Here is a 25,453-nt window from a genome sequence, read left to right as displayed (position 1 = left end):
GCTTAGACTGAGGCGTGCAGTGTATTTGTTTTTTAACAGCCAGGTACATTCTCATTTTGCCCCAAAAACTTGCAGTCTATTTAGTTGTAAGGCTTTATTAAAGAAAAAAATAAATTAGTCTGAAAAAAAAGAGATTTGGCATTCATACACAAAGTTTAACTGTGGGGAGGTGGGCGACCACACCAATCTTCTCCTCTACATTTTCCCTTCCCATTCAATTGTATCTGTTATTCGATTTGTGTGTTGTGGGTTGTGCTCTACCTCTAATAAAATGACAATGATATATGTCACAATTAAGATTAGCAGGTCTAGAAAGGTTTTCACATACTTTTAAGGGGACCATAAGATTGGTGCATTCATAGTCTCCTCTTCTCTTCATCAACCGTATCCTCCAAATAATTTTTTATCCTCCCTCTTCAGAGTGATGATTGCTAGCTTTGTTAGTTTACGCTAATCTTCCTCTTATCTCATTTACTTTAGTGTAATGCCATTCTGGAACGTAGCCCAGCGGTACTCGGCTAAATTAACTCTGTCTTGTCTCTTTTTTTAAAACTACTACTTGTGGCAAGTTCTTACCGCCCTTATTTCTTATTCTGCACCTCAGGAACAGCTGCTCATTGAGATAGAGAGCATGAGGTCTGAAACCGAGCAGGTCAGAATACGAGCTGCAACCCTTCATCACAGGTAACATCCCAGTGCCATGTTGTAGATCATTGAGATAAAAAATAAACCTCTCAATCAAATGCAAAAATAGAGTAAGCAGAACCTGTCTAGCTGTCCAGTGTGTGATATAAACAGACTGATTGGAAGTACATTTTCACACAGTGAGATTTATTGTTGCTACAGATGGAATTGTTCGTGTGAGATGCTGTTGCTATGCTAGCGATTTTTCAGAGCATCCAATTGCATCTCCTCTTCGTCTCATGCAGCAAAGTCAGAAACCCGGTAGGGTCGAAACGTTGCTGCTTTTCCCCCAATAAAGCTTTTTTTTTTGGCAGCAACTTTGGCCTTCTGTTTAGTAACATGGCTCTTTATGGCCACTACGTGGGTTAGGGTGTGAATGAAGCAATGAAACTCTTTGCCGTTTTTCTGGCTTTGGATCAATATCTCTTTGTATGTGTAAAAGCTAGGCATTATTTATATTCTGGGGATATCAAAAAGTGTCAAAAATATCTACTTAAAGGAGCACTATAACCAGCACATCACCCAGGTGTTTAGTAATGGTTTGATGACTTACCTGGGGTCCACAGTGCGCCAACCACACATCCTCTCAATCAGAAGCTCTCTTCATAAGTTAAAGGGTCACTATAGTCCCTCTAACAGCTACAGCTTATTGCATTTGTTCTGCATTACCTTCAGGCTTTTTGCAGTAAACACGGTCTTTTCAGAGAAAATGCAGTGTTTACATTACAGCCTAGAGATACCTCCACTGGCCACTCCACAGATGGCTACTAGAGGTGCTTTCTGGGGCAGTGCTGCACAATGTCACTGACATTCAGAGTCTCCACCCTCTGCATAGAGACACTGAACCTCATAGAGATGCATTAATTCAATTCATCACTATGAGGAGATGCTGATTGGCCAGGACTGTGTTTGGCTTGTGCTGTCTCTGTCAATGATCTACCTCATTGACAAGCTCGGCCGATCCAATGCGTTCCTATGGGAAAGCATTGTGATTGGCTTTTAACACCACTTCTGATGATGTCAGTCATGTAGACAGATCAGGTGCAGAGCCTGCAACAGACTGAAATAAAGGTAGTCTTTACTATATTTAGGGGAAAAGGGGGACTAGATGGTGTTTTTAACACTAAAGAGTCATGAATACAGTAGTGCAGCTTGTTGCTCATTGGCTGAGAGAGATCAGCTGATGTTTTCATCCAATGAGCCGGCCCTGCACATCCTGCTGTAGAATTTTGGTTCATGCTGGGATCATATGGCCTAGGAGTATAGATAGATATATATAGATAGATAGATATAATATTCCAGTGGTATTCAGGTTCTGGATGAGTAATGCATCATTTCCTGAGAAAAAGATTTTTAGTTTTTTCAAAAAGCATATATAATTCTTTGCTAGTCTTGTCTAACTTTGTTTGAGATGTGTGTGGTAGGCACTTATCTGAATGTTGTGATAGGAAGATAGCAATGTGTGCAAGTGTTACAATGCAAACAAGTCACTGGATACTGGGAGAAACTGATCTCTAATTTAGATGCAGTGAGTCCTCATACTTGTCTTTGTCTTTATTTAGGTCACTCTGTACTTGCTTGGGAATATTTAAAGAGTCCATGAGCTCCTTAGTGAAGTAGTTTGTTCCCAGATCAGTCACTCGTGGTGGGGTTTAATATCTAAATATATATATAAAGGTCCTTGACATTCGTATCACTTTTGCACCTTTCTGTCACTTTGTGTGATGTCGTCTGTCACACAGGCCAGATATGTTTAAATTCTGACTTGCTTCAGTCTATCATTTTAGCAGTGACTCTTACAGTGTACAGCACATTTAGTTATAAGTATTATACTGTTCATAATGAAATGTGTTCAACAGAATGTAGTAGTATAGGGGTGTATTTTCTTTTTGGCAGGCCTCACCTTGGAAGTGTACCAGACTTCAGATACGCTCTCGCTCCATCTTCATTGTCTGATAACCACTCAGATTCCTACAGCTCCTCGATGGTTCTCAGAAGGCCCCAGAAAGGACGTCTGGCAGCCTTGCGAGATGAGCCTTCTAAGGTAAAACAACGTCTACCTTTGTTCTTCCTGCAGGTTGTTTTGTGATAAAGGTACCTACAAAATGATCACTTGGCAGTAATCGTACTTCCGGACTGTTTAAAGTACATTTCATCTCCTCAAAGTGTACATCTCAGTTTCTACTCTGTTATCCAGTTTTGTTTGTACTCTGTTCTTTTGTTTGACTATTTGTGGCATTTAAAGCTACAGAGATCTCTGATTGTGTGAAGCAGTACTATCTAGAACTTCTGAAACTTGTGCCAAGACAGTAAATCATGAAAGGACTGGCAATATCGGTGTTATTAAATGTGCATTTTTATTTATTTTTTAAGTATTGTCACACATTTTCTGTCTCGTGCTGATGAGATTTTTTCCAATTTGCAACCGGTCTTACTGCCCTTTCAGTGTTGAAATGTTTATATCTGCTTTACATTGAGTGTGAACAAGGAAGTAGCATTGGTTAGATGAAATATACGTAATAAGTCTGCAGGTTGAGTAGAATTCATGAATCAATTTAAAAACTGAATGTTTTCAGGGACATGTTAGCACAATATTGAGATTTTTATTTATTTATTTATAATGATTTGTTGATGTATATTTTCTTTCTAGTGATAGACAGCTGGGAGTTAACGGTAGTTGTCTGTATTTAGTCCCCACAGTTTTTGTTTTTGTTTTCTAAGGGCTGGTTTTGCCAGTTCCTATAAATAGCATCCTATAAAATGTCTGTCCAGATGTGTCTGGTCTAAATTTCACACATTCCAGCCATTAATTAATAGAATATGGAGGTTTTAGTCTACAAGTTGGGCTGTTAAAGTTTTGCAATTAGCTTCAAGATTTTTTTTTTTAACCCAATCTAAGAAGACAGCACTCAAACTCCCATTACTCTTGGATAGCAGTATCTGCTACAATATCCAGTATATAAAGAAAACCCAAAATCATTGCTTGAGCTCTATCAATAAATCTCGGTATACATTTAAATAACAGATGGTTTTAGTACTACTGCAATGAACATTAAGGTTCTAAACTCACCTGCCATTGCCACATATAGCCTATTGCTGAAGAAGTACAACCCCGAGATTGTGATAAATATTTCTGGTTTAGTGACTTATTTGCGTACAGTTTCTAACATGCCATTTTAGAGTGAAACGCACTGCCTTCATCGTGTGGGCTTTCATTAGATTGTATCTGCTTTATATGTTGTCTAAAAGGCCTGTTTTGTCTTTAATGCTTTTCTGTCTGGATCTGCAACTTCAGCACGTAAGTGTCTATCTCACCTGTCTACAAGTTTTATTTTTATTTTGGCTTGCGACTTCTGTGGAAAGAGCTTCACCTTGTAGAATGACGCCATCTTTCTTATGTGTAGGTGCAGACTTTAAATGAGCAAGACTGGGAGCGTGCTCAGCAGGCGAGTGTCTTGGCAAACGTGGCCCAAGCCTTTGAGAGTGACGTGGATATTTCTGATGTGGAGGACGACCGAGACACTATCTTCAGCTCTGTGGATTTACTTTCTCCGTGTGGCCAGACTGATGCTCAGACACTCGCTGTGATGTTGCAGGAACAGTTGGATGCAATCAATAAAGAAATCCGGTTGAGTACTTTTAATACACCCAAACAAATTTTGTGTGTGTATGTGTATTTCTTTTTATTATTGACTATTTGATCAACATAGAATTGTGATCAATCTCTGTGTTTAGGTTACTACCCGGGCATTCTGTGGAGCAATGCATATTAGTCTGTGGCCATTTTTTGTTTAAGTGTTCATGGTTATGCAAGCTTGCACATGAATACAAAATGTTTCCCTATAGTTTGTTTAAATGTGCTGTAAACCAGGTTAGAATGTGACCAAAACAGTTGTTTTGTAGGTCTTATAAGAGGACTGTCCTTGTGTTTTGAATTTAACAGACTAATACAGGAAGAGAAGGAGACCACAGAGCAGCGAGCAGAGGAGATTGAGTCCCGGGTTGGCAGTGGCAGTTTAGACAATCTTGGTCACTTCAGGTCCATGACTTCGATTCCCCCATCATTTGCTGGATCCTCTCCTCCTGGAAGTGGACGCTCAACTCCAAGACGAATTCCCCATAGTCCTGCACGGGAAGTGGACAGACTTGGAGTTATGACCCTGGTAAGTATTCAGCTAATTTCTAAGATTGCCATTTTCAAGCACAAAACAAGGCATAAATAATCTTCCCACCAGAGGAACACAGACACATATGTGCTGGAGGGAGATTTTTAAGAATCCCACTCAAAGTTTACGCTAAAGGGAAGCGGATAGCCTGCCACTCCAGGAGAATTGACTTAGGAGCAGGACCACAGTTGTTGCTCAGTATCAGTCCCATGTGCCAGGGCCTACCAGAGTTTAGATTGTTCTGTCAATCCTGCTTAAAGGCTGCCAAGATGGGTGATGTTGGGAGTTTTCCTTTTAAAGGGGAAAAAAATCCATCTGCTAGAGGTCCGTTTAAAGTGGAATTGTTAACGTGCACAAAGACTGTTCACCCCCCACCAGTGCTGTTATGGTGGAGATAGGAAATTTACTTCTAAAGCCCTCCTCTGTGCCACCGTGTTTGATCCTTTATAGATCCTCTTGGGCATGTGCAAGTGAGATGCTATAGGCATCTATTGCTCATCACCCCAAATTATGTAATTGTCCTTCAGCTACTAAATGGCATGGTTCAACAAGACAAAGCAGTAATGTACATAAGATAAGACATTGTATTGTGTGTATGTGTAGCTTACTTTGGATTTTTAGTAACATTTAATTTGTTTTTACACACATACACACACACATTATTGGGATTTGCATCTTGGGAGGGGGGGGGAATCAAATGTCAATAACGCAAGTTTAATATATGTTACTGTGAAAAATGTAGATTTTAACTGAAATGAGGGATATTGAGGTCCTCTTCTGTCTCATACTCATACTTATTGTGATCATCTATTGAGTTGTCCCATTTTATCATCCTTTGTTTGTGTTTAGTGCGCTTCTGTCATATTATGTCAGTCAAATATGAACTATTAACTAGAGTGTGATGTATCTCCCCTTAAACGCTGGACTTTATTTATAGCTTAAACATGTTTTTAATGAAATCTTGTTTAATTTTTTGCCGCTTTAAATTAATTAGTTCCTAGGGTCGCATGGGCACTGTTGGATATGCTCTCATCACACTCTCTATTAATGGAATCCGTCAATGTATCCCATTTTGGAAACTGATATAACATGACAGAGCGGACATGGCTTTCTATGATTTTTTTTGTATTTTTGTTGTACTATTTTAGCCATCAACATCAGATTCAGTTCACAGTCAATGTGTTGTCAATTCGTCCAGCTCCCCTTTCAACAGTACCCCTTACTGCCCTGACATCTCCCAGCTGCCCCAGGTAAAGATCTGGCCTACTCTCCTCCTCTTGGCTACTTCCTGCTCTGCCTGTCTTCCTCACTCATGGTGTTGTCGGGAATGGAGAAATGCCAACTCTTCTACCTAGCTTCCTATTTTTGTGTCTTCTATCATTCTTCTGATATCTGTCCATCACTAATATCTCTGAGGTGTTTAGTGTGTGTTTTTTGATAATTACAATCATATAATCTGACCATACATATTACAAAGCTTTATTAACTTCCTGATTAGGTGTAGATCATGGGTGGCTGGTACACTGCTCTCAAGCTGTTAGATATTTACAACTCCCATGGCTCACAGCCAGGTTATGGCTAAACAGTTGCTCGCTGAGGATCATGGATGAGAGGGAGTGGCTTTTGACTGCACTTGAGTGACTGTGTTTCTGCAGTAGTTCTTTGCACTTAAATAAAGTTGTGCTTTTATAATGTCATGTGCACAGATACTGCTAGAAGCACATTAGCTGCATACCACACATGGTCTATTCATGTTGTAGACCTTCTGCCCATCCAACAATGGGGATATTGTTACTATACTCTAGGATACCAGTAATGCTGTCTCTGCAGTGAAGAATTAAAGCCTGTGCCAACAATAATATAGCCAAGAAATTTTGTCTGTACCCCATCCTGTGCCTTGTCTTCTGCAACATTACCACTGAGTTGTACTGTTATTATTATTAATATTTATAAAGCGCCACCAAGTTCCGCAGCGCCGTACAATGGATGTACTAACAGACACGTATTTGTAACCAGACAAGTTGGACACACAGAAACAGAGTGATTGAGGGCCCTGCTCAATGAGTTTACATGGTAGAGGGAGTGTGGTATAGTGACACAAAAGGTAAGGGTATTGTAGAAAAGTATGTTGCTAAGATAGTATGCACTAAATACTAGGTGTTGTTTTGATGACAGTTGCAGGAGAGGAAACGGGGTTCGGGGAGAGAAGGACCTTTGAATACTTGACTCAAAACACTGCTGTATAATAAGGACTCCTGGCAGTATAATGAGGGGCTGTATCCAATGGTCAGGACTTCTGGCAGTATAATGAGGGGCTGTATCCAATGGTCAGGACTGCTGGCAGTATAATGAGGGGCTGTATCCAATGGTCAGGACTCCTGGCAGTATAATGAGGGGCTGTATCCAATGGACTGGACTGCTGGCAGTATATTGAGAGGCTGTATCCAATGGTCAGGACTCCTGGCTTTATAATGAGGGCTGTATCCAATGGTCCGGACTCCTGGCTGTATAATGAGGGGCTGTATCCAATGGACTGGACTGCTGGCAGTATATTGAGAGGCTGTATCCAATGGTCAGGACTCCTGGCTTTATAATGAGGGCTGTATCCAATGGTCCGGACTCCTGGCTTTATAATGAGGGCTGTATCCAATGGTCAGGACTCCTGGCTGTACAATGAGAGGCTGTATCCAATGGTCAGGACTGCTGGCTGTACAATGAGAGGCTGTATCCAATGGTCAGGACTCCTGGCAGCATACTGAGGGGCTGTATCCAATGGTCAGGTCTGCTCGCTGTATAATGAGAGGCTGTATCCAATGGTCAGGACTCACTGCCATATAATGGTCAGGACTCCTGGCAGTATAATAAGAGGTTGTATCCAATGGTCAGGTCTGCTGGCAGTATAATGAGGGACTGTATCGAATGGTCAGGACTCCTGGCAATATAATGAGGGACTGTATCGAATGGTCAGGACTCCTGACAGTATAATGAGAGGCTATATACAATGGTCAGGACTCCTGGCAGTATAAAGAGAGGCTGTATCCAATGTTCAGGACTCGTGGCAGTATAATGAGAGGCTGTATCCAATGTTCAGGACTCCTGGCAGTATAATGAGGGGCTGTATCCAATGTTCAGGACTCCTGGCAGTATAATGAGGGGCTGTATCCAATGGTCAGGACTGCTGGCAGTATAATGAGGGGCTGTATCCAATGGTCAGGGCTCCTGGCAGTATAATGAGGGGCTGTATGCAATGGTCAGGGCTCCTGGCAGTATAATGAGGGGCTGTATGCAATGGTCAGGGCTCCTGGCAGTATAATGAGGGGCTGTATGCAATGGTCAGGACACACTGTAGTATAACGATGGGCTGTATGTAATAGCAGGGCTCATCTGTAATATAATGAGGGTCTGTATATACAGACAGGCAGAGATCACTGTAATATAATAATGGAAGGGCTTTATTTGTCTGTTCAGTCCTTATAAGTTACTAGCCAATGATACTGTCAGGGCACATTGTAATATAACATGGCCTGTATATACTGTCAGCACACTGTAATACAACGATGGGCTGTATATACGGTCAGCGCACACTGCAATATAACAATGGGCTGTATATACGGTCAGCGCACACTGTATTATAATGAGGGGCTATATATACTGTCAGCGCACACTGTAATATAACGATGGGCTGTATATACTATCAGCACACACTGCAATATAACAATGGGCTGTATATACGGTCAGCGCACACTGTATTATAATGAAGGGCTGTATATACTGTCAGCACACTGTAATACAACGATGGGCTGTATATACGGTCAGCGCACACTGCAATATAACAATGGGCTGTATATACGGTCAGCGCACACTGTATTATAATGAGGGGCTATATATACTGTCAGCGCACACTGTAATATAACGATGGGCTGTATATACTATCAGCACACACTGTATTATAATGAAGGGCTGTATATACTGTCAGTGCACACTGTAATATAACGATGGGCTGTATATACTATCAGCACACACTGTAATATAACGATGGGCTGTATATACTGTCAGCACACACTGTATTATAATGAAGGGCTGTATATACTGTCAGCACACACTGCAATATAACGATGGGCTGTATATACTGTCAGCACACACTGCAATATGACGATGGGCTGTATATACTGTCAGCACACACTGTATTATAATGAAGGGCTGTATATACTGTCAGCACACACTGCAATATAACAATGGGCTGTATATACTGTCAGCACACACTGTATTATAATGAAGGGCTGTATATACTGTCAGCACACACTGTAATATAACGATGGGCTGTATATACTGTCAGCGCACACTGTAATATAACGATGGGCTGTATATACTGTCAGCACACACTGTAATATAACGATGGGCTGTATATACTGTCAGCACACACTGTAATATAACGATGGGCTGTATATACTGTCAGCGCACACTGTAATATAACGATGGGCTGTATATACTGTCAGCGCACACTGTAATATAACGATGGTATGTATATACTATCAGCACACACTGTAATATAACATGGGCTGTATATACTGTCAGCACACACTGTATTTTAATGAAGGGCTGTATATACTGTCAGCGCACACTGTAATATAACATGGGCTGTATATACTGTCAGCGCACACTGTAATATAACAATGGGCTGTATATACTGTCAGCGCACACTGTAATATAATAATGGGCTGTATATACTGTCAGCGCACACTGTAATATAATAATGGGCTGTATATACTGTCAGCGCACACTGTAATATAACAATGGGCTGTATATACTGTCAGCGCACACTGTAATATAATAATGGGCTGTATATACTGTCAGCACACACTGTATTATAATGATGGGCTGTATATACTGTCAGCACACACTGTATTATAATGAAGGGCTGTATATATTGTCAGCACACACTGCAATATAACGATGGGCTGTATATACTGTCAGCACACACTGCAATATGACGATGGGCTGTATATACTGTCAGCACACACTGTATTTTAATGAAGGGCTGTATATACTGTCAGCGCACACTGTAATATAACATGGCCTGTATATACTGTCAGCGCACACTGTAATATAACAATGGGCTGTATATACTGTCAGCGCACACTGTAATATAACAATGGGCTGTATATACTGTCAGCACACACTGTATTATAATGATGGGCTGTATATACTGTCAGCACACACTGTATTATATTGAAGGGCTGTATATACTGTCAGCACACACTGCAATATAACGATGGGCTGTATATACTGTCAGCACACACTGCAATATGACGATGGGCTGTATATACTGTCAGCACACACTGTATTATAATGAAGGGCTGTATATGCTGTCAGTACAAACTGTATTATAATGAGGGATTGCTTCTGTCATGCAGTTCTGTAATTTATTGACTGGTTATGCTGTGTTCATCCTCCTTGTCCACTAACTCCTATCTTTGCACGTCTCTATCAGCCTAGCGATTTAAGGAAGTATCGTAGAAAGGTAATATTTAACTCCTTCTCCCTGCCCATGTCCTGCATGTAGCTTTGTCTAGCTTTCGCTCCACTCTATTTGCATGCACTGTCTTGTTTTATAGTCTTTGGACTTTTGGGTTAACTGTTTTTTATTTTATAAAATGCCTTTGTATATTTTTATGTTATTTAAATCGACGGACTGTGGAAAGATTAAACTGCGCTTCCGTCAGCATGTTTAGCGCTGTAGGGGATGGTCTGTGTTTTTTATGTCCCACACGTGTTTCAAATTCAGGATTATTTAATGAAGTGAGAATTATTAGGAATACAAAGTGAATGTCAAATTTTAGACGAAATAGCTGAAAATCTTTCCTAGTTAGCCATTTTACCCATCAGGGGTTACGACGACCAAAAAAAGCAATGATTTAAAAAAAAAAAAAAACACTGTTTGGTGTTCCTTAGCCAATTTCTCCCTCATCTCCAGTCTCCTCCACTGATGTCTTCCCTTGACCGAGATGGATATCATGGAGGGCAGGACAAGGGATGGGGTGTTTGTAGTGTGCCTCCATGCCTTTCTGCCACTAGCATGCAATGAGTGCTGCCGTCAGATGGGAAATTTGCACAGAATTCACATTAGCCAACCCTTCTGGGCTGGCAAATGACCCTCCAATGGCACTGTCCAGCAGCAGAAGGGTTAAACCCTCTATGTGCAGTGTTTCATAAAGAACTCCAGGCTCAATGACCGCTTAATATCAAAGCGGTAGTTATGGTGCTTGGAGTAGCCGTTTAAATTTGAAATTCACTTTCAATTAACTTTGAATTACTGACAAATCTCACTTAAGTAAAAACCCTGTTTGTTTAAAACAAAATAAACATGGCATGATGAATTAAAAGAGCACACATACATCATGGATTTGAATGTTGTAACTTACTTTTTTTTATATTATAACAACATGCATGCATAAAGTGAACTAAAACCAAACACGTCTACAAACATTTTCCTGATATGGTTACATATGCTTACAACATGCCAATGCCCTCTTCTTGTGTCAAATGGCTATAACCTAAATAACGCAACTCAGCAAAAATGAGTCCAAATTTGGCTTGACTAGTGTATTTTTGTACAGTTTTCACCCACAACTCCTAACTACATAAGAAAAGTGGGATTGTTACATTAATTGTAATAAATCATGAAAGTGCAGTTGCCTGTACATCACAGTCTGTATGCACTGTAACTGAGAAAATGATCTGAATATCATTTAATTCCATCACCGTTTGAAATACCCATTTGTAAGCAATACTGTTACTGCCAGGGTCTGTATAATCATTATATAAACTATTTAACTCCTTGAGGTAAGTTGGAGCCCGGGTCCACATAGCACCATGTCAGTTATGTTGTGATGTAGTTATCGTGCCCGGAGTGTCCCTTTTAAGCGAAAATGTAAGCCTAAAATTAAATGTGATTAGTTGGTTGTTTAAAATGTAAAATTCTGTGCATATATCTTTATTGCATTTTAAACCCCACTGATGCATCAATTGCAGCTATGAGTCTCCCAAATGAAGCTGAAATCGAAATAAGATGTAAATCGTGTCCGTAAATAGGCACTATTCCATATAGAGCTGTGATTAGATGTGCTAATCATCCTATTACCATAGCAGTGATTGTGTGTGTTGCCGAATTTTGGGAGACCAGTAAAGACAGAATGTTCAGACTATTGGTTTAGGTATGTTTTACGTACACGTTAGAGGTACTGAATCTCTGCCTGAATTCAGCCTCCAGGTACGAGAGACGAGAATCGCGATGACAAGGCTACAATCAGATGTGAAACTTCCCCTCCCGCCTCACCCAGGTCTTTTAGGCTAAACTCTTCCCATAAAGGCGCCTTGCACACCATGAGCCATGAAGATATTCGGGACATCAGAAAGTAAGAACTAAGCCACAATGGCAAAAATGGATTAGTATCAAGTTTTATGACAATATACATGCTCTCCTGTTTAGCAGGTAGCCATGGTCTCTCCCAATAACACAGTTGTGTCTCAATATCACAGTTGTGTCTCACTTCCTGGATGTTGGCATATATACCAGGCATCATTGAATGTTCAATCTAATTATTCTGTGTAGTAGTAAATCCATCAGATGCAGCCACTCGAGCCTGTTTTGAAATGCAAAAATGCTGACTTAATCACTGATTGCTCCACATTTAAATGCATTCTGTATCTGAGAATGAGTTTTGACTTGTCTGTTTTTTAGGTCACTGCACTGACTGTTTGTAATTGTAAAAATTCAATATTTTTGTTAAAATTGCAAATCTCTTCCTCTGGGCTGTTCTACTGATAAAGCAAGATACCAGGCTTTTATATGGTTATGCTTTACATATGGGACAGTACCTGACGGATGTGTATTTTCTTTATTATTTATTATTATTATTATTATTATTTTTATTTTTTTATGTAATCCCTAATTAATTTATATCCAGTTTATTCACTTATCCCTGAATGATGTGTTGTTGATTTGGCAATCAAACCGACAGTCACAAAAGGGAAATTGGAAAAAAATACTTATTTGCTCCTAGAGTTTTTGTTGTTGTTTATTTTGTCCATCTCTACAGTTTAGTAATTAAAACCCTGTGTATATGTTTACAACTGACAGGAACATCCATGCAATGCTTGTTTCTTGTCCTCCCCACCTAATGGCTGTGTGTGATTCCTTTATTTCTTTTTTTTGTAAAGTTCCACTGGCTCCCAGGATGGACAGGTCAGTAATCCCAGCAGCAGTAACAGCAGCCAAGACTCTCTCAACAAAGCACCGAAGAAAAAAGGAATTAAGTCCTCTATTGGCCGGCTCTTTGGTAAAAAAGAAAAGGGTCGACCAGGACAAATGGGGAAAGACTCCCTTGGCTCTGGTAAGATTGGCGGTGCATGCTTTTTTACACATAATAGCACTTAAGCAAAGGTTTCAGTCTTTATCAACTAAAAATATCAGGAGGTATTACTTTACTGAGAGGGTAGTGGAAGCATGGAATAGCCTTCTAGCTGAAGTGGTAGAGGTTAACACAGCAAGGGAGTTTATGCATGCAATAGGCATAAGGCTATCTTTGCTATAAGATTAAGCTAGGGACTAATGAAATCATTTAAGGGACTCTCCAGTGCCAGGAAAACAATCAGTTTTCCTGGCACTGCAGGTCCCCTCTCCCTCCCACCTCCCATCCCCGGTTGCTGAAGGGGTAAAAAAAACCTTCAGTGACTTACCAGAGGCAGCGACGATATCCCTTGCCACTGCTTCTTGGTCCGCCCACGCTCCTCCCTGTCCCCACGTCAGCTGGCGGGGGAGACAGATCACGCCCGCCGGCGAGGGAGACCTAATGCGTGTGCGCATTAGACCTCCCCATAGGAAAGCATTTTCAATGCTTTCAATGCTTTTCTATGGGGATTTTAGCGACGCTGGAGGTCCTCACACAGTGTGAGGACGTCCAACGACGCTATAGCACAGAAAACCTGCGCTATGAATCAGGAAGTGCCCTCTAGTGGCTGTCTAGTTTATAAAAACTGCAATAATTACACTTGCAGGGTAGGGTAGTGAGAGTTGGCACCCAGACAACTCCAATGGGCAGAAGTGGTCTGGGTGCCTGGATTGTCCCTTTAATCACTCTCTACCTTTTGTATTTGTGTGTGTATATTGTATGTTCTCCACTAATTGTACAGCGCTGCGGAATCTGTTGGCGCTTTATAAATACCAGTAATAAATAAATAAATGAAATCATTTAGAAAATTGGGCATGCTAGATGGGCCGAATGGTTCTAATCTGCTGTCACATTCTATGTTTCCATCATCCTATATTTTTCTTTGAGCACATGATTGTCAATCTTTGCAATAAAAAAATGACTTTGTCAGGAATCAGAAGCCTTATTATACATGTACAATACATGGAATGTATAACTGGTATGTTAACATTCTATTTTTTGTTTTCAATGTATGTTAAATATATACTTTTGTATAGTTTGTAGAATCTTTATGTGGCTACCTGTAGTTTCGTGAATGAAGCCCTTGTGACTTTGTCCTGTTGCATATATATTTGTTTTACGGCCTTCTTACGGAGAGTTTATAGTAAAGGTGTATATTTATTGTAGACTTCTTCTTTGAAACATGCTTTCCTTTGTTTTCTGTGTTAGGAGGAATTCCAGAATCGGAAAATACTTCACAGGAATCCCTGGGCCTAACAAAGTTTGGGGGACAAACTGAGAAAAACCGGAAGCTTCAGAAAAAGTATGCTCAAAGTCTCAGGCTTTCTCTCTCTCTGAAATTGTAATTTCTATATCTTTGATTTATATGGAACTTCCTTCCGGACATGTGAAACCTGATTTCCAGGCACTGTGTAATAATTAAACCTGATGGTAAACAATGAACAGTGGTGTGGCATCATAAAGCCAGTATGTGCAGCTGGTGTGATCTCTGTGTTCTTATTTCTGTATATCTAGATTTTTATTTCCCGACCAGTCCCACAATCCTTCTGTCAATCAAATCTTTACATGGAAATCCATGTGTAGAAAAATGTGTATTTGCAGATTGATGTAGGACAGCGTGATAGATTCCCTTTACTTACAGTTCTGTTTGTAATTCATTAAAAAGGAGACTGGATTAAATAATCTGTCTTGAATTGAAGAACATTTGCTGCAATTAAAAACACAGAAGTAAAGCCTTTCACATATATTGGCACGACTTCTATCCCTCTTTTCCCCATGAATTTTTTTTTTTTCATGATTATTTCTATAGTTGTGATGTTAAGTTTGATCATTTAATTCTCTAAATCAATGGTACCCTAGTGCCATGTTCTAGAACATGGTTCTCCAGATGTAGCTGAACTAAAACATGATTCTCTTGTTATCTGTTTCATTCACAAAAATCATTGGAGTTGTAATTCAGCAACATCTAGAGGGCCAGAGATTGGAGAACCCTGTTCTAGACTACGGGTAGGCAAATGTCGGCACTCCTGTTGTTGTGGACTACATCTCTCATAATGCTCCAACAGCCATAATGCTGAAAAGCATTAGGGTAGATGTAGTCCACAGCATCTGAAGTGCAGAAGATTGCCTACCCATGTTGAGGACCACTGCAAGCAATCAGTTTATTATTTATGTGGCCCATTTACAATTATTCCTGATATAGACAGGACTGGTGAGGTAGCCACGGGGTCATAGAAGGTGCACCCCTTCTACCCTCCTGTACCTAATGATTTGTTGTGAGAGATCAGGAGATATTTGCCTCAATGTGGCTTACTGCTGTTCATTTGCACTCCTTGAGATAATGGAAATTATGACTTCACCAGATAATCCTCCATGTATACTTATCAATCTTTATTTATTTAAATTCTGTTGCTACATGTATTGGAGCATATGAAGGGACACCATAGAATTCATTGGATGAAAGCACCAATAATCCAGTCTATATACAGCAATATTTCAGATATATGCTAGGTTTTCCTCGCCATCTTTGCACAAATAGGCATTTTATTCATTGTCTTAAAAATGTAGGCATGTCACAGCAAAACAAGGAAGTGCCCTGAATTTTACAACCATTTATATTCTGAATTTACTGAGCTTTCAACGTAGCTTTATTGTAGCAATACATCCAATTTATTTACAGCCTTTGTTATGAGTTATTTATAATTTTTTATACTTTGCGTGTCTTCCTAAAATGTCACATTATCAGTGAAACCTGCCAGTTGCATTATTTTGCCCTTTGTTTTAGGATTATATTTAATATTTGTGCTTGTTTTCCTTGTTGCTGGTGCTAGTGCAAAATCGTGGTGAGTATGCTGACGTTTTCTGAGTGCAGTTGAGTGTTGGTGTTGCTGTGCTTTTTAGAAATGTTTTTGGATAGCCTGTTTAGACCGGGCATTTCAGTGCTGTGCAGCATTTAATCATGGAGCCGCCATCTTTGAACAACTTAACTACAAATCTTATGAGTTAACCACAAACTGGCAATCCGCGAGTGTGGAAAATTGTACTGTATCTGCCAATAGCTAGTTCAAGGTGGTAGTGCTGTTAAAAATGCATTTTCTTGACCTTATTTGAAAAGGGAAAACCAAGTGCACTTTTCACAGAGCCCAGAAATTCCCTTTGTATCGCTAGCAAAGTGTTTAGATCAATTTCTATATCCTTGTGTAAGGTAAAGCTTTTACATGGCATTAAGTATCCGACCTGGCATTCATTAACTTGGTAGCTGATAACCAGTACTTGTTTTACCTTTCCTGGAGGGTGTTAATATGCTTCTGTTTTATCACTTTCATGTGAATTCTGCCCTCCCTGTCAGGGATTCGGTTTGTAAACTTAATTCTGATTACAGTTTGGCAGTTTCTTTATTGCTTCTGAATTTTGGGTGTGCTTTTTTTTCTTTTTTCTTTTTTCTTGCTCTGGTACATTCTTTACTAAGTGACTGTGATCAATAGCAAGAATTTTAAAAATCTATACAGTATTTGAATAAAGTGTTGTTTGTGCTACCTATTTGGAAAGATTGACAACATCATGTATACTTTAATTAAGCATCTGATATGTAGGCGTTTTGTTTTAGGCTTCTTATAGCCAGTTGTTGGCTATATGAGTAGACGTTTACTGTTGATGAAGACTGTGAATATTGGTACTGTATCATGATTTATACAAGGAATGAGTAACAGGATCCAATATTTATGGCGTGTGATGTTAGGAAGTGATACAAGACATTGTTTGTAGTCTTCAGTTTCTAGACAGGAAATTATAAATATTATATATTTGTGGTTGCTACGATGTTTACGTTATTAGGGTGATACAGTGAATACTGATGATGTGTAATGTTCTAGAAATATGTTGGAATTCCCAGAAACCTTCTTGTTGTAATGTTTGAGCAGTTGTGCAGCTCCTGTTGTTTAATAGATTTTTTTTTTTTTTTCTTTTCTTCAGGCATGAACTCTTGGAGGAGGCCCGCCGACTAGGACTGCCGTTTGCCCAGTGGGATGGCCCTACAGTGGTAGTTTGGTTGGAGGTAAGAAGGTCCTACAGCTCCGTCTTGACTTATAATGGATTGATGTGGAATCACAGTAACAGTTGCGTGTCTTCCTGTCACAGCTCTGGGTTGGAATGCCCGCCTGGTACGTAGCAGCATGCAGAGCCAATGTGAAGAGCGGAGCCATAATGTCAGCCCTCTCAGACACGGAGATCCAAAGGGAGATTGGAATTAGTAACCCATTGCACAGACTAAAGCTGCGACTAGCCATTCAGGAAATAATGTCCTTAACTAGCCCGTCTGCTCCCCCAACCTCTAGAACGGTAAGCATATCATGGAGTGAGTGCTATGTGTGCCTTACAGTCTGTTATGTAAAAATATGAATTTTATTTTTATATATCGATTTGATGCTAACCTTGTAATTTGACAGAAGTCTAAAGGCTTTTGATTAGTAGTGTCAGAGATGGAAGTTGTACTACCAGCTCTGGAGATCTATCTAGTTATCCTATGTTCTAAGTCAACCATAGCCAGACCCACCGGCATTTATCAGAGTCCAGAGTGGATCTAGAGTCAGGAATGTGTGATTTTCTGTTTTAAGTTTTACATTTCTTCACATCCAACAGTATAATTCCAGTAACAACTGTTTGTCTACATTAAGCTGTTCTCTAGCTTTACCTGCCTGCTCTGCCTGCATCCTTCACAATGTACAATAATAACCCTACATTAAACTGTATTATTGGTGTGTATGTATAGACTGTAGGAGTCTTGGTCACTACTCTGCCCTGGTTGGGCACTCCATGTGTCTTGTGAGATCTTGGGAGTCAGGATTGTGCTTTCATTCAGCTTATTTTCCTTGGCAGACAATTTAGTTGAGTTGAACCCAAATGCCTTAGAAACGATAGTTTTTGTTCATTCCTCTTCCACACACGTACCTATTGCTTATATATTGTGCCACCTTCCCTCTCTGTTACTGCTTCCCTCTCGCTGGATGTGCTTGTATTAGTCCACTGGAAATGTCTGGGTAACTCACGAAGAGATGGAAACTCTTACAGCCTCTCCACAAACGGTTAGTTAGCATCTTCGTTTGCACTGGATGCCTCTTATAAACATTAACTGTGTAGTTTTTAATGAGTGAACACGTAGCATATTTTTTTGTGTTTTAGGTATTTTGTTTGTGGTTTTTGTTTTATTTATTTATTTTAGTTCAAACCTCTTTAGTACCTGCCAGGTTTAAGTGTGCACCCAAGAGGTTGACTTAGAGAAATAAGTAGAAATCAGTGAACCTCTGACCTGAAATTCGCAGCTGCAAACCAAGGTATAATAATAAAATCAGGTGTTGCCTTTTATTTTTATAAGCTGTAATTCATTATTACAGCCCTGGGTCAACGATTGCTGCTCTCGTGATGGTTCCTGCCTTTTCTGCTCATTTCTCTGCTGCATGTGCATTATGGCTTGTGTGCTGCATGGAATAACCCTGCATATTAACACTGTTGACTAATGTTCTGTGTTCTCTTGCATTCCTAACCCACCTTAACACCAGGACGATGAGGAGGGGAGCTGGGCTGAGGTTCGAGCATTTCACTAATTCACTTTGTTTGCATGGTATTAATGATTTCTAGATTAGCTTACAATCTATAAGTTGTGTCCCCACAACACGTGGTGCTGCTCCGTCATCGAACATTCACTGCTGCACAAATGACCTTCACTCCGACCTTTCAATTTAATACAGCATGGAGACAAACTCCTCTTTCCACTGAGAATCCTAATCTGGGTTTACATGTATAACCCCAGATTGGATGTGACGTCCATTTCAATAACTTACCCTGGCAATGAATAAATACTCTTATCTATTTTATATTCCCATTTGTATGTGTTCCTAGAGCAGTAGGTGGACAAAAACTAGACCCCAATTTGTAGAACTACCGTTTCATCTTCCAATTGCTTTGATCAATATTATTGAAGTTCCTTATTTAATATGTACCGAATGTGCAGTTTACACAATCTATACATCTTACCATCAGTTAGCCATTGAATCCGTTTTTAAATCCAATGAAGCCAAAAGAGAGGTGTAGCATTCGAAGTAGGTTGGTGATCGAGTGCGTTTTTAGTATTTTGTTTATGAACATATTTGAACCAGGTTCCAAGTCTGTTTGTCCTTCTCTCAGACATTAGCCTACGGTGATATGAATCACGAGTGGATTGGAAATGAGTGGCTCCCCAGCCTTGGGCTGCCACAGTATCGCAGTTATTTCATGGAGTGCCTTGTTGATGCCAGGATGCTTGATCATTTGACGAAGAAAGATCTTCGGGGGCAGCTTAAAATGGTCGATAGTTTTCACAGGTAACCGTTCTCTTCTGGACACAGTAGTTGAGATTCACATTAATGGCTTAAGTTATTTTCCGTGCTCACAAATTTCTACGTAGGTTGCGAAGGTTTTAATTTTTTTTCCATCTCTCAAAAAAAAAAATCTATTAAATTTTCATTTCCACTCTCAGGAACAGCTTCCAGTGTGGAATTATGTGCTTGCGAAGGCTCAACTATGACCGGAAAGAGCTGGAGAAGAAGAGAGAAGAAAGTCAAAATGACATAAAAGGTATTTTATCCAATCTGAATGCTAATCACACGCTGTGCATTGTACTTTGCTGGCTTGTACTTCAGCCCTCTCTTAGAAGCTATGTGTAGCAGAGAGAAATTGTAATGCACACCTACATGGTTATTTGCTTAAAAGGATACTATAGTTCTAGGAATACAAATCTATATTCCTAGCTATTCTTTCCTCTGGCTCCCACCTCCCTTGCGTCCCCTCCCCTGGCAGTGTAAGGTTTAATAAACCCTTACTGTACTTACCCGATTCCAGCGCCAATGCTCCACCCCCCTTCAACGTCATCTGACGAGGCTGCTAATGTGCATGCGTGGTGAGCGCCGCAAGCGCATTAGGCCCTTCCCCATTCTTTCCTATGGAGATTTTACTGATGCTGGATGTCCTCATGCAGAGCGCGAGGACGTCCAACGTCAGGTGACCAAAAGTCGCCTAGCAAGCAGGAAGTGCCTATGTTTCTGAATGATATAGAGGAAATACTTTTAATGGAGTTTGTAGTTAATATTTTGCATTTGCAGTTGTGATACGCTATGTAACCTCTTATGCAAATGATGTAGAAAATCAAGAGGGAGTAAAACCAAATAGCTGTAATGATTCCATGTGCTTTAATCTTTACCTAAATATACTGAAAAATATTTACCTTTTTTTTTTCAGTATGTGTTTTTTTTGGGGGGGGTTTATGTGACATTATTAATCTTAATTTTCTCTGCTTTTTAGATGTTCTGGTGTGGAGCAATGATCGGATAATCCACTGGGTGTTATCCATTGGGCTCAAAGAATATGCAAACAATCTTCTAGAGAGCGGGGTTCATGGTGCTCTGGTTGCCTTAGATGAGACGTTTGACCACAATACGTTGGCTTTATTATTACAGATACCCACTCAAAATACACAGGTAACTGCCAGGAAGCACCTCTAGTAGTTTCTCTAAAACTGCATTGTTTTACATTGCAGGGTTAAGGGGACAGGGACACTGCACCCAGACTGCTTCAATTACATGAAGTGGTCTGGGTGCCTATAGAGTCCCTTTTTAAGTTGCTAGTGTAACGGAACTCCCTGTACCCCTGGCTGGGTACCTCCACCAAGGACCACTTCCTAGTTGGAATGGGGGACAAACCGCTGCACTTCTGCCCACAGTCGCCATGGCTTGACTGGGGCCCTGGAACCACTCCTTCCTGGAGCCGAATGAGGAATTCGCTCTAGTCCTTACAAGGACTTTCCCTGTTGAATCCCATGCAAGCTGGAACAGCAGACACAGGAGTAAATCTTCTTTCCCTCCAATAACAGTACGACACACCGTTTTTTTAAACTTTGGTAGTTTTTATTGAAGTTTTATAAGGGTACAGAAGAGAATATGAGTGGGGAAGCAGTGGTAAGGAAAAATATCTCACAGACAGTGACTTGGAAACAGTTTTCATATTCATCAGATACAACATATGCAAGTATAACATATCGATATGCAAACAGTGTGTTACGCTAGGTGGGTCTGCCGATTTGGATTACTCAGCGTCTTTCGGGGACTCATGTTTGACCCTACTGGGCTCCCATTCACCTGGGTTTGTTTGTGGTAGAGGGAGTAGAGTCTGAATGTGTCGTGTACCACTGGGGAAGGGTGAACTTGGAAGAGCATCGGAGTAGGGGGCGGAAAAAGGGAAACAGAGGGAGGGGATGGGGTTCTCCCAGGCGGTCAACTGCTGGTAGTTACTTCTGTAGAACTGTCAGTACATGTTTGGTGTTAATTGCAGCTTTACAGGTTTATCTACATTTTCCACCTTCATTTATATTTACAGTTCTGTTTACATTTTCATAATCATAATTGAGAGGTACAGCTGTCGGTCTGTAGGTCACTGCCACAGTCAGCTCGTTCGGAGGGTATAACATTATGCTCCCTGTACAATTGTCAGGTTTCCAAACTTTTTTGGAATTACTCAAGTGTCTGGCTGCAAGCTCGTAGAGTTTTGTTGTTTCTATCGTTTGTATGCATTCTGATATTGTGGGTGGGATAGCAGATTTCCAATGTCTACTAATGACCGTTAACGCAGCCATGAGTATGTGGTATATTAGGTATGTTTGTCTGCTCTGCATCCCTTTTGGGGAAAAGTTGGAGGAGGTATGTTTCTGGTTTGCGGGGTAGAAGTATTTTTGTGCTATCTTGTATAATGGTGGTTACGGTGTCCCAGTAGGGCGTTAGGGAGGGGCAATTCCACCAAATGTGGAGCATTGTGCCCTTGTGTTGTTGGCATCTCCAACAGAGAACGACACACCGTTTTGGAGGGTGAAAGGGTGAAACCCACGTGGACCTTTTTGGGCACAGGGACACAAAGTTATACACCAATCACAATATAGTTACAATCTTAGATACTCCGACATATTATACAATAATCCTTCCCCTTACTTAGGAGATAAATGAGTCAAGCACTATACTAAACTCAATTATCTCCAAACACAAAACACACATTTTTACAAAACCCCACAAATGCCTTAAAACACACAATATCCCCACAAATCTTACCCCTTATAGCCCTTATCTGGGTGACCAACATATAAAAAAATCACCCAGATCAGGGGTTCAGAAATTCTATGGCAGTCCTTTTTTGACTTATTGACCTATTTGTCCCATGCCCAAAACAGTTCCAGAGAATCAGGGCTTGCGGCTGGTCTAGTTCGGTAATTTGCAAACGAACAAACTACCGAACAAAGTCAATAGTCTTACCCTGGAGCTTTTCCCCTTCATCCAGACGAATGATCCCACCGAACAGTGCTCTTCTAACTTGTATAGAAACGAATGCAGGCGATAATGGAAGTCCAGCGTTGTTCGGGAGTTTCTGTATCCGATTTTAGTTCCAGGAGATTCATGTCCAAACACCGCTGCCTGCGTTCATGCGAACAAGATGGCCACCATCTTATGGTTGCCTATAGGAATTGCGGCCACCCAGACGAACAATTAGAACACTGCGGTGAGAAACGTTCCAAGTTATTAATAGGTGTTCACAAGCTCCAGGGTGGTCTCTGTTCGTGCAGTTGTTCGGTAAACAAACTATATAATCACAATTGCACGAACAGAGCCCTTTTACATTATTTTCCAAAGGGTCCATAGTCTGTGGCCAGGAGGCTGGCAAATAGGCTCCTCCAAGAACTTGTGGCCAACTCACTTGAAAAGGGGAGTTTGTCACAGCTAGTCCGGCTCATGTAGATTTATAAGGCATGTTTCTTGTGCAAATGTTGCCAGAGCACTCTGGATGAACCTACTTAGAGAAAAGCAAGGTTAGTGGCATGCTTAGTCACAAACGTCTGGGTTCCGTAGTGATCCCGAGTAGTACCCTATCCGGAACTATGGCATGGAAGCCTGTCAATAGTGCTGCTGTACTTAACCCCCTTAAGGACCAAACTTCTGGAATAAAAGGGAATCATGACGTGTCACACACGTCATGTGTCCTTAAGGGGTTAAAGCGGCACTGTCATGCCGAACTTACCTTTCCTCAATCTCTTCCCCTTCTCCCCCTCTCTCAGGATCTGTTATTCTTTTCTTCCTGTCTTCTTTAGTTTTCTTTAAAATCACAAGACAAAGTAGGGACTCTTTGCCTTATAGTATGTTCGTTTCTTTTAGAACGCAATTATTAGTAAATAATATGCCCCTACTCGCTATACGTAGGGCATGTCTAGTAAGCAGTGAGCTTGAAAACCATCCAATCACATTGCTCTGTGTCATTTTACACAGCATGGGAAAATTCCAAAGAACTTTCCCACGCTGTATAAAATGACACAGAGCACTGTGATTGGATGGCTTGAAATCCATCCAATCACAGTGCTCTGTGTCATTTTACACAGCGTGGGAATGTTCTTTGGAATTTTCCCACACTGTGAAAAAAAAGGCTGGTTAAAAAAAAAAAAAAAACGGGATTCGGCATGACAGTGCCGCTTTAAGGAATGACAACACTTGGTGATGTCCCCAAATACTATTTAAATAGATAGAGATGGATGCTTTAAATGTGTCTGTCAAAAATCCCTCTAAAATTCTGTTCATTTTGTTTTATATTATGTTCAATAAAGCCCCAGTTGGTATAAAAGAATTGTACTTAATATAGTTAACATATCACAAACAAAATGACAGACCATTTTTTATGCATTCTATAGTTTATTTCAATGCTGGGGATTCTCAATCTCTGCATAAGGCCTGGGCAATCTGTTGTTAACTCAGGGATCGGTTCAATAGACAAACATTACACGCTTAGACTTTGTGTCCTGAGCATGTCACCCAACAGGTAGGATGCAGCCGGTGGGAACCAGAAAGCCAGCTCTGACATTCTTCTGCAAATTTACATTTAAGAGGTCAATTTATATTCACACAATATTGGCTGCTCTCGTGACGGTGCTTGTGTGGCAGTCCTCTAGATGTATGTGATGTCACTGGTGTCCTCTCATAGGTTCACGGTTAATTTACAATAGCATCTAGGACAGTTTACTAGTGATTATGGCGAAGGCAAAGTAGTCCCTATTTTGTTTTTAAAAATGTTACACTCTTTTAAATGACTTCTGAACAAGTATTATGCATGTTCAACACAGAACCTTTAAACATAGGCTAACTAGCGGGATTCCATGGGCTCACAAAGAAATTTAGTTTGGGTGTTTTTTTGTTTTTGTTTTTCATAGAAAAACAGGTGCATCACAAACAAATTATATGTACCATATCATGATAAAACACTGGGCAGAATGATATATTTTTTCTAATCTATATGTGAATAAATGTTTTTTACTTCAGGCACGTACAATGTTGGAGCGTGAATTTAACAACCTTCTCATTAGAGGTACAGACAGAAGATTTGATGAAGTAAGTTTTCTTTGTTTCTCTTATCCCATGATTATATTTTGTATAAACTCTTCTTTTCTGTATGGAAATACAGTTTAGTGGGCAATAAATTGTTTCACACTCATTTTATTAATATGAATATCACTTATATAACAATTACCAATAATGTTTCCTGGACATCAGCTTTGATGTTAACTATATCCAGCCTACTTTAAACGATGGGGCATTTTGTTTGCTCGTTTTGGATCAAACCAGGCCTTAGACCCTGGCATAGGTGTCCTACATGTTTAGCATGAACAGGGCTTTAATAGGTTGCCAATAAAAATCTTGTTTCAAAATATAATTTCCTATTTCTCTAACTCCCTAATGTACTCTGCTTCCCCAAAAAGAAGACATCCTACAAAAATAAGCCCCAACTTATTTACGGGGATTGATTTATAAACCATACACCGTAAATCAGCCCTAGTCGCTCGTTTGCTAATCTATGTTTGTTTGGGGAATTTACCCCAAAAAATAGATTTGCGCGATTCCATACACTGGTAAGCTAATCTATGTTTGGAAAAGTTCTCGAACATAGATTCTCAGGATTCAATGCCCTAGTGAACTGGTCTATGTTCGGGGGAATTCCCCAAAACGTAGATCTGCTTTCTAGCATATGCTTGCTACCATTGTTGCCCGGAATAAGACATGCTCCGAAAATAAGCCCTAGTGCATTTTCAGGGGGCAAAATAAA

At 40.3% G+C, this 25,453-nt stretch overlaps 1 protein-coding gene across 1 annotated transcript in view; it reads left to right on the top strand.

Moving 5' to 3' along the window:
• The window catches only part of PPFIA1 (PTPRF interacting protein alpha 1), a 65,751-nt gene that overhangs the window by 35,937 nt on the left and 4,361 nt on the right, over positions 1–25,453 (top strand). Inside the window, exons 13-29 of the mRNA XM_063437969.1 lie at positions 605–684; positions 2,581–2,728; positions 4,089–4,312; positions 4,628–4,847; positions 5,999–6,100; positions 10,342–10,371; positions 12,114–12,265; positions 13,071–13,243; positions 14,510–14,603; positions 17,273–17,354; positions 17,438–17,638; positions 18,319–18,381; positions 18,856–18,882; positions 19,481–19,656; positions 19,812–19,909; positions 20,633–20,808; positions 24,673–24,741. Coding sequence (XP_063294039.1) covers positions 605–684; positions 2,581–2,728; positions 4,089–4,312; positions 4,628–4,847; positions 5,999–6,100; positions 10,342–10,371; positions 12,114–12,265; positions 13,071–13,243; positions 14,510–14,603; positions 17,273–17,354; positions 17,438–17,638; positions 18,319–18,381; positions 18,856–18,882; positions 19,481–19,656; positions 19,812–19,909; positions 20,633–20,808; positions 24,673–24,741 — 2,115 coding nt within the window. The remainder of the gene's footprint in view (positions 1–604; positions 685–2,580; positions 2,729–4,088; positions 4,313–4,627; positions 4,848–5,998; positions 6,101–10,341; positions 10,372–12,113; positions 12,266–13,070; positions 13,244–14,509; positions 14,604–17,272; positions 17,355–17,437; positions 17,639–18,318; positions 18,382–18,855; positions 18,883–19,480; positions 19,657–19,811; positions 19,910–20,632; positions 20,809–24,672; positions 24,742–25,453) is intronic.

The sequence above is a fragment of the Pelobates fuscus genome, chromosome 12 (genome assembly GCF_036172605.1).
Source record: "Pelobates fuscus isolate aPelFus1 chromosome 12, aPelFus1.pri, whole genome shotgun sequence".
NCBI classification, from domain to species: domain Eukaryota; kingdom Metazoa; phylum Chordata; class Amphibia; order Anura; family Pelobatidae; genus Pelobates; species Pelobates fuscus.
This window is presented reverse-complemented; position numbering and strand designations above follow the sequence as displayed.